Here is a 10,000-nt window from a genome sequence, read left to right as displayed (position 1 = left end):
TGTGTGTGTGTGTGTGTGTGTGTGCTGTACATGTATGTACTGTATATGCACGTGTGTGTGTGTGTGTGTGTATATGTATGTGTGTATATATGTGTGTGTGTGTGTGTGTAAAGAGCCTGCGCCAGTAAGATGAGGTTAGGAGTGTATCAGAAACACACCTGTCTTCTACAACCTCCTTGTGTAACGATCCTTCTAGTTACCGATGCTCTAGAAATAAAAACGTTGAAATGAATTGAGTTTATTTGAATTAAATTGAATTAAATGTTAATTGTGTCCACTCAGGCCAGAACGAGGCAGGGGTAGCAGTCCACGAGGACAGGATATACGTGGTTGGAGGCTACTCCATATGGACTAATGAACCGTTAGCCTGCATTCAGGTGAGCAATCTGAAGGCTGACCGGAGTGTTGCCCTGAGTGTGGTCCTTTCCGGATCCCACCCTTGCTCTCTCTCTCCTATTCGCTTCCTGTCACTCTCCCTGTCCTATCATTAAAGGCATAAAAAGGGCAAAAAATATACTTAAAAAAAGAAAGAAAAAAAAAAAAAAAACAAAGGAAAAAGTCCTGCCACATATTTGCTCCAGCCATTCACTTACCCAGCTGATTCTAATTGGCTACAAGTCTTAGGCTTCATCTCAAAGCTCTATTTGCCCCGGAAATCGTTCAAAGCTCAGTGTCATCGAGGATATTTCATTTATCTAATTGCAACCAGAGGAGGCAAGACCGAGGAGAGAGGAGGGATTGTGCGATCATTGATCCAAGCTAAAAGGTGAAAAGTTCGTAGGGATTTATTTGCGACAATAAACTAGTAGATAGACCGAGAAAAGACCTTTATATGCTGGAATTAACATGAACTACCATGCAAACTTTAAAAAAAAAAAAAAGTTTTGTTCACGCATTGTATAATAATTCATTCATTTCTCGAGAACTATCAAACATTACCTCATTATCAGGGTCAATAAGTGGGAAGAGTGCATGTTCATATGACATTTTTAGGCTTTGGTGTAAGTTCTCTTGAAAATGATGCGTTAGTGAGCAGGACGTCTCATTTCTCATATCTGTCTCTCCTTCATTCCTCCATCCTCCTATCGTTCCTTCCTCGTTTCTTTCACAACATTAATTAAAAGGAGGGGATAGGAAAAGAGGAAGGAGGGGGTTAGGAAAAGAGGAAGGAGGGGTTAGGAAAAGAGGAAAAGAGGAAGGAGGGGTTAGGAAAAGAGGAAAAGAGGAAGGAAGGGAGGAAGGGAGGAAGGACAAAAAGACAAATGATATGAACCCTTAGTGATGTGATGGAACGTGACAATGATGTGATGTTTTCCTGTGGTGCAATGTTCACCTGTGCTGTCCCCTACCTGTCCGGCAGGTGCTGGATGTGAGCACCGAGGGGGCGGAGGAGGTGTTCTACGGTCCCAGTCTGCCCTTCGCCTCCAACGGGATCGCCACCTGCTTCTTACCTGCGCCCCACTTCTCCTGCCCCAACCTACAGACTCTACAGGTTCCTCATCACAGGATAGGAACGCTTTAACACACACACACACACACACACACACACACACACACAAATCAGATGCTCTATGAAGAACTATAAACATCTCCTACTGCCTCAATACACCGAGATGCAAATAAAACCAACACAAACCCACTTCCTGAGCCCAGAGCCTATGCGAAGGCTGCTGGCGCGACGGCCCTTCGGCAACATGTCTTAGTAATTCAACCATGTGGGTCCAGCTTGTACGCGCTTTGCTTTCTGGAGAGAGAAGACACAAGGCTGGACCCTGGATCTCTGTGGAGGAACGCCAGAGATGGAAATCAGAGATTACTGTGTCAAAACACCAGAAGCAGTCAGTCAAGCCCCTTCATGACTAATGCACTATTTGAGATTATACCAGCTGTCTCCCGATGAAACCATGTGTATGTACTACTAACAGTGCCTGTTTCATTGCAACCACACTAGTGTAGTTCAGTGTCTCAGTGTCTTCTACAGAGTGGCTAAGAATAGTTACATATTGATTGATATGTTATATTTGCATATACCATGAATAAGTACTGAGTATGGCTGTGTTATACAATGATAATTAGTGTGCTAGATTGTAATTAATGGTTATGAGTTACAATGTACGGAGGGCACAGTGGTATGAAGTGTTATTTGACAAGCATTTCTGAACAGTGCACAGATAAACAGGTAGATTGCCCAGACAACCCCAGTGAGAAGAATTTTAAGACTGCAGATCTTGTAGCAAGGGCTTTTTTGTGAGCTGCTGGTGTGTGTATCCAGTGTCACGCTTGTGTGTGTGTGTGAGCGGTGTTGCCATTCTCACCGTATCTCTCAGCGCCCTAGCATCTTCTGACACAACAGAGGGCTTTTGTGATGTCCTCCCGGGCACCCTGGCTCTCGGCATCTTTACCGTTCAGATCTCTGGGCAGTTTCAGCCGTCGTCCCAGCATGTCCAGAGGCACCGTGACCAAGGCTCTCCCGTATGCTTTTTTTTGCCTGAGCCCCCCCCCCCCCCCCCCCCCCCGCGTGCCCACGCCCGCCTGCCCACCCTCTTGGTCTCCTCTTCTTCTTGGAGTGATCAGGCAAAACTATTTGAATACCATCAACCCCCCGCCACACACACACACACACACACACACACACACACACACACACAAGAGAGACAAGGCATGTGCTGATGGTAATGAGCAGGAGATTACAGTCCAGCTGAGGAAAGGCAAAAAGAGAAGAAAAAACCCACAGGACTGAGCCACTGCGGAGCTCTTACTACACTGGACACCCTCCCCCAAGCCTCTTTTTCTCTTGGGACTGCATAAGGACCAGACATTACTGAGCTTCTCTAGTCATTCCAACCCTCCTCTGGCTGCATGTACTGTGTGTGGCAGAGTCCACTCTTCACTGAAGAGGAGGCGCTTTTGTAATAATAATTATTATAACAATAATACCTGTTCTCAGGATTTAAGGCTGTCTATCAGTTCTTTATGAATGTGTCTAACAAGCAACTACTTTACTAACTCTTTACTCAAACTCTCTCCACCTCAAGTGACATGAGCTTGCCACTGAAGATGCCATATGCTGTCAATGTCCAGTGACATGACTGTCATGTTACTGTTTTTTTGTGGTTGCCAAGACAACCTGTGTCTTGTCTGTATGACAGCGCCCTCAACCTCATTTTTCAGAACGCTTCAGTCAAGTGTTTATTGTTGCGATGTTACCAAAACCGTCTGCCAGCACATCTTTTTGGAACGTTGCTAATTAACTAGCTAAACCATCATGTCAGTGTTATGACAGAGGGGACCAGTGAAGTGGTTCCCAATGGCCACATAATATAGCAATCTTTACATTTATCAACAGAAGTCTTTGAACAACTCTGAGAGATTATATTATGCCATCTTCAAGTTGTCCCGTTGTCTTAAAATACAAATGACCATTCATGCTTCCCGTGTTAAGGTGATTACAATACATTTTTATAGATATACATAACATCAATAAAGCACGGCAGTGAAGCAACTACTGTTTTTATGTGCCTGTTTTTTCCTTGAAAACGGGAAAATTTGTTTGTATCAACAATTGCGAAGATGATCTCAGGGATTGTAAGTTATTTTGACACATAAAAGGATGTAAGCTGGATTCCTAAGTACAGATCAAGCCATCTCTGGATTGTGAGGTGCCTGCCAACCCACCCTAATTTCCCATATAAACAGTATGAGTAATGTAGAACACTTGTATGACTCAAACATATTGTTTTGCTTTATTTTGACACTCTTTACAAACATAATATTTCAATAGACTGTACAGCAGCTATACATTATATACATTAAACATACGCACACACACCAAACTGCATGGACACATGAAGCTGTGTGTTGGTCAGAGAAAGACAGTTACACTAGTGTGACTTTCATGATATTGATATGCAGGACGAAATGCTTAAATATGTAAAATATTTGTACATCATGTCTCATCATGTCATATGTACAACAGTCACTAGAGACTGTTTGAGGACCAAAAATATACATTCCCCCAAGCAGCAGCAGTCCCCCCAGAGGAGGAGTAGGGTGGAGGTGTAGTGTACTGACAGTAGAGGTGTCACTCCACCTTTTTCCCGAGGGAACTGTGATGACCGGCAGTGTGAAAGTTCAAAGGTCAGGACATCATTCGGCATCCAAGCAGACCCTCTCAGCTTGGCCACTCTCTCCCAGTTGGCATAGCAACCTCTTGTAGGCATTTCTGTAACACACAGACACAAATCATATCACATTAGTGTAGTGGGTGTAAAACAATACTACACAAGGCACATAGTATGCAAATCACATTACATGGGTTTGCAGTGTATGAAATTATGTATGTATACCCTAACACTCTCTCACTTACCCACCACATTGGTGTATAAAGTATAAAATAATGTATGTGCACACACACAAATCACTCCAAATCCCATTGCATGGCTATATAATGCACACATGCATGTACTATATGCATATTTCACTGGCGTGTAGTGTGTTGCTAGAGGTCAGACAGTGGCAGTACCGTAGTGAGGTGTTTTTCCCCAGGCCTCTCTTCTGTTCCAAGTTCCTCAGGCTTAATGACAGAACTGGAATTAGAACCTCCACGGAACTCCGGTCTACAAGCGATATGGCTTCTAGAACGCCATACATCTGCTGGTCGTATACACCCTCATTCTCCTCCACAAAGGTCCTGCATTAGACACACACACAATTTACAACCACCATTTGTATGGACCTAAACCAGCCCCCAGGCAACCCATGTGTGTGTTCCAGCAACTGTGTTTGTCGAGTCTACTGGTGCATGGCACACACCTGAGAATGGAGACGGTCTGGTCGCAAGGGCCTTGAGCAGACGAGGAGCCACATCTCCCCACCACCAGCTGAACAGCCTCAGTACTCAACCGCCTCACTGGGAGAGAGAGAGAGAGAGAGAGAGAGAGAGAGAGAGAGAGGGAGAGAGAGAGAGAGAGAGAGAGGGAGAGAGGGAGAGAGAGAGATGGAAGGAGAGAGAGAAAGAAAGAGATGGAGGAAGAGAGAGAAAGAGGGATAGAGGGGAGGGGGGAGAGTGGATGGAGAAAGAAAGGAGAGGAAAGACAGAAGGAGAGAGAGAGATGGAAGGAGAGAGAGAAAGAAAGAGATGGAGGAAGAGAGAGAAAGAGGGATAGAGGGGAGGGGGGAGAGTGGATGGAGAAAGAAAGGAGAGGAAAGACAGAAGGAGAGAGAGAGAGAGAGAGATGGAAGGAAAGAGAGAAAGAAAGAGATGGAGGGAAAGAGAGAAAGAGGGATAGAGGGTAGGGGGGGAGAGTGGATGGAGAAATAAAGGAGAGGAAAGACAGAAGGAGAGAAGAAGAGAGGGAGGGGGGGTAGAGGGTGAATGGGGAAAGAGGAGAGAGAGATATGATGACTAAAGCTTCAGCGTGGGAACTAAAGGAGTAAGAGAGAAATGCTAATTGCAGACGGTTTCTCCTCTAGCTCCCACTCATCTGCAGAGTCATGTAATCATGTGAGGTGGCGCCCCTGGTGTGTGTGTGGTGCTGAGAGGGTGAATCAGCCTGCTTGGGAATCAAAGGCCATGATGGCAAGAAAAAAGTGCCCTTTTAACAGCAAGAAACCTTGAGCATGTGACATGTAGACGGAGCTGATAGCCATCACTCTAGTCAACGCTTCCTTTTTCACCAGCTGTGCAGCTGCACGTTCCAGAAGTATCCATCTATGCTCTGAATTGCTTCAAATCAGCATTTTCTCGATTTTTTAATTTTTTTTTTACCAATGTCACTTCTGGGGCGCTGAAAACCTCATCCAGAAGAAATGCAGACAGATGTGTTTCCCACAGAATTGAATTCTATTTGTGGTGGTAGGTTTGCAGAATTAACTTGAATGCAACAGTTTTTAGCAAATTAGCGCAGCGTGGTTATGATGCTACCCAGATATATGTACATCATGTCTCATCATGTCATATGTACTATGGTCACTAGAGACTGAGGACCAAAAATATACATTGGCATAATAACCCCCCCCCCCCCCTCACCTTGAGGCTCGTTGACCAGCATGAGGCAGCGCAGGAGGGCGGGCAGGGGGAGGGACAGCAGGGCGGGCTCTGTGTCTGGGCTCCGCCTCAGCAGCTCCAACAGGAAGGCAAGGACGGCCGCCAGTCGGGGAGGAGGGGCGTGGCCTTTGAACTGCAGGAAACTGTCGCTGTGAGACAGGAAGGAGGAAGTTGAATCAAACATGTCAGATAGGTGATGTTAAGACACTAGGCGTGCTCGTCTTCATGCAGATCTGTGCAGATCTGACTTGATGTGATGCATGCTGGGTTGAACACAATGGAGCTCTCCATTGTGTTCAACCCAGCATGCATCACATCAAGTCAGATCTGCATGAAGATGAACACGCCTACTGGCTGTGTCTCAGATGCCGTACTGTACTTCTGCACTTACAATACCTAATTTAAGTGCATGAGTGCGTTCACATTGAAAATTCCAACGAAACAAAGTGTCCTGCTAGTCCCTGGGTGGTACTCTCATAACGGTGAAAAAGCGGAGTGTGGAATGCTGGACACTTTTCACCCTCAACAGACGCCAACTTTGTGAAGTTATGAAATTTGGTACACCTATAGCCAAAGGTAGTCCAAAAAAAAAAAAATTCATGACATCAGCTCGGAAAACAAATACAAGAAAACGCAAAAATAAGTTATTAGAATTGCTTACTATGGTTGAGCAAGAAGGAAAATGTCTCGGGCGAGTGTTTCTATCTATAGTGTTAATTTAGTAATAAATTACCATGCCTATTTTTCATGAGTGAGATTCGCCTGTTGGGTTGTTGCAAAGGAGGCCGTCGTGATTGGAGAATATGATAGTGATTTTTCCGCTATTGGAGGTCCGAATTTCGGAATATCCGATGTGGCATGAAGGGAGCAATAAAGGCTCAAGGATCCAGTTCCTGTGAGAGGCTTCTTGTGTTGACTGCTTGCTGGTCTTGTTGCTTCTCAGCCTGGGATATTGTCTTGTCACTTTGTGCCTCTTGCCTTCATTTAGTGTTTTGTTGTGGTATGTCTTGATGTAATAAATCCCACTGGTTGGGTACATTTTAAAAGGTGTTATTATTTATTAGGAATTAGGGTCAGTGGTGGGTTTTTGTTCGCCTCTACAGGGCCACCTAAGGGTGGGGCTTAACACCTGTGAAGCTGCAGAAAGGTACATTAGCGCTAAGGGTAAAAGCTATCGGTTGGTTAGTCTTAATACAAAGACGGAGACATTGTCATTTTCATTTGTCTGAAATTTGGAAAAGAGGAAAGGGCCAGGGAATTGCAGACGCAAATATTTTGTGCTAGTCTTAAGTTCTCTGCCTTAAATTGTGAAATGCTGGATGCTGAAGAGAATGAGATCATCTATTACAAAACAAAAACACTTGAGGAGATGGGAGGATGTGTGGCCCACAGAGAGTGACAGTGACAGTCACAACAGCATGACTGCACTCCGCACTCTTAACACCTGTGTGTGTGTGTGTGTGTGTGTGTGTGTGTGTGTGTGTCTCCTTCCGAGTCACAAATTACTGTCGGGAAGCTGATTAGCTCTCAAACCACAACTTCAAATCTCTTAAGTGTCTTAGTTTACACTGAATTTGCCAAAAAGTGAAAAATGTGAAAAATAATATTTCTCACATGTGTTTTTGTGTTTACTTAGCAGTTTTCCCCCAACAGTTTTCCATCCGAGTTCTAGATGCAACAAATGGTAGACGATGCAGGCGTGGAAAGCTTTTGGTTACACTCTTACAGCACAAACATAAAAAAGCCTGATGCAGTGCCACGGTTTCCTCTCACTCATTCTCACGTCACAATCACACTACAGCCACAGGAGGATTAGTCTTATGTAGTCTCCGACTTAGAAAAGTTTCACTTCAAAAAGAAAAAAACTACTTTTAACAAAGCTTTTCTTTCAGAATTGTGTAGTGCTACAATATGTATGAACTTCAGACATTAGCGATCATTTGAACTTAAATTCACTACATAGTAGGCCATAATAATAATAATAATAATAATAATAATAATAATATAAGTAGTAGTGGTTCAGGTAATAGTGGTACTGTAAAGCTCTCTTGTGCTTGCCTGTATGACCGGTAAAACTAAAAGAGCACTTGGAGAGTGCAGACCTCCAAGACCAACATCTTGAAACGTCAGCAAAAGTAAAACTAAATTTGTGGATCCGACGTGAAATTACAATCTGCTTCTCAGCCTGTGTTATAGGTTTTCACCGGGTTACATGAAATTCAGGCTAAGAGTTTTCACCGTAACCCTGTTTACAAACAAACCACACTGAAACCATGACCTCCACAAAGGAGGGAAACAAAGCTCAAGCGAACACACCTGATCACTTGAAGGATGTTCCGCCTCAGTCCCACCCCTCTGGGCGTGGGTGTGGCCTCACAGGCAGCCAGCAGGACCGGGTGATTGGCCACTGCGCCCATCGACGGCGCGGCCGGGAGGAAACGGCTCAGGTATTGGCTGATGACGTTGCGCAGCTGCTGTTTAAGATGCGCCCCCTGAGACTGGGACACGCCCACTGCCACTGAAAGACCCTATCAGAGAGAAGAGAGGTGGATTTACATTAATGTGTGAGGAAGACTGATTAAAGAAACATATTTGATTCTAGCTTGATGTTGAAACTCAACAGCCAAACACAACACTCCATCCAATGCTTCTGAAAAGTTTCTGATTGGCTTGAATAGTGAATCGATCAGTCTGATCCGAGTTGTAACCCATTTACAGAGCAAGGACTTCACACAAACCCTGAAGTTTTATGTTTCCTACATGCATACTAATAAAGGCCCATGAGGAGAAGTTCAATGAATTTGACAAAAGTGTACTAGATTATAATCAAGGACTCACCTTTCACTAAACTGACAGAATGATAGTACTTTAAATTAAATAAAAAAAACCCAGCTGTATCCAGCAGTGGCAAAGTTTACAGACTCAATTCCAGCCATCGTAAATGTTTTGTTTTTTTGTTGGCTTTTTGCCTTTATTATGATAGGACTGTGAAGAGACTGACAGGAAGGGAGTGGGAAAGAGAGATGGGGTGGGATCGGGGAAATGACCCGGGCCGGACTCGAACCCGGGTCCCCCGTGGGCAAATGGACCCGAATGCAGTACGGGCGCCGTAACTAGTTGCGCCCCAGCACCAACGAGCATTGAGTGTTTGTTTCTCGGGCCTCCATATGGATGGCAGGGCAGGGCAGGGCAGGGCTCTTTCTCACCTGCAGGTAGAGCGGCAGGCTCTCCTTCAGCGCAGACAGCACCTGTGTGGGGGGGGTCCTGCTGGAAAAGCGAATGGGGGAGCAGCAGGGAGTCGACGATGCGGAAGAGCAGCTGCTGAGCTTTAGAGGTGGCCAGCAGGGGGCTCCAGTGCTTCACCAGACAGCCTGAGTGAGGAGAGGATGGAGAGATGGAGAAAGAACGAAAGAAAGAAAGAAAGAAAGAAAGAAAGAGGTGGAGAGGATGAAGGAAAGGAAGAGGGAAGGATGAAGGAGAGGAGAAGAAAGAGGTAGAGAGAGGGGAATGGGATGGGGAGGAAGGATAAAGGAGAGAGGATGAAGATAGAAAGAGAGAGAGAGGAAGGAGTGATGGAGGATGAAGGAGAGAGAGAGAGAGAGAGAGAGAGAGAGAGAGAGAGAGAGAGAGAGAGAGAGAGAGAGAGAGAGAGAGAGAGAGAGAGAGAGAGTACATGAAGGAGTGAGGAGGAAGATAAAGGAGAGATGAAGTCAAGAAGGAATGGAGGAGGTAGACAGAGATTGATAGACAGGAGAAGACAGAGGTCAGAGGTCACCCAATCACCATCCTTCATGAACCTCTCTTTCGGTGTCTTGTGTGATTGTGGCTCAGCTCAAATATTCACACACACACACACACACACACACAGTCTCTTATAATCTCTCTATGCAGAACCCTCTCATCCTTTCCACAAACGACACCCCAACACCAACGTCCACCCCCACCCTTAGGCCT

General features: G+C 45.1%; 2 protein-coding genes across 2 annotated transcripts in view; one reads left to right on the top strand and one right to left on the bottom strand.

Moving 5' to 3' along the window:
- Positions 1-3,502, top strand: part of klhl32 (kelch-like family member 32) — a 48,090-nt gene extending 44,588 nt beyond the window's left edge. Inside the window, 2 exon segments of the mRNA XM_042105851.1 lie at positions 283-377; positions 1,361-3,502. Of these exon segments, the coding sequence (XP_041961785.1) occupies positions 283-377; positions 1,361-1,522 (257 nt within the window). The 3' untranslated portion in view covers positions 1,523-3,502.
- A 216-nt stretch (positions 3,503-3,718) lies between these two features.
- Positions 3,719-10,000, bottom strand: part of mms22l (MMS22-like, DNA repair protein) — a 26,531-nt gene continuing 20,249 nt past the window's right edge. The window contains 7 exon segments of the mRNA XM_042107770.1: positions 3,719-4,222; positions 4,523-4,690; positions 4,813-4,909; positions 6,029-6,195; positions 8,363-8,574; positions 9,253-9,304; positions 9,306-9,417. Of these exon segments, the coding sequence (XP_041963704.1) occupies positions 4,147-4,222; positions 4,523-4,690; positions 4,813-4,909; positions 6,029-6,195; positions 8,363-8,574; positions 9,253-9,304; positions 9,306-9,417 (884 nt within the window). The 3' untranslated portion in view covers positions 3,719-4,146.

Source organism: Alosa sapidissima, chromosome 10, assembly GCF_018492685.1.
Source record: "Alosa sapidissima isolate fAloSap1 chromosome 10, fAloSap1.pri, whole genome shotgun sequence".
NCBI classification, from domain to species: Eukaryota; Metazoa; Chordata; class Actinopteri; order Clupeiformes; family Clupeidae; genus Alosa; species Alosa sapidissima.
The sequence above is the reverse complement of the archived record's forward strand: the minus strand, read 5'-3'. Positions and strand labels throughout refer to the sequence as shown.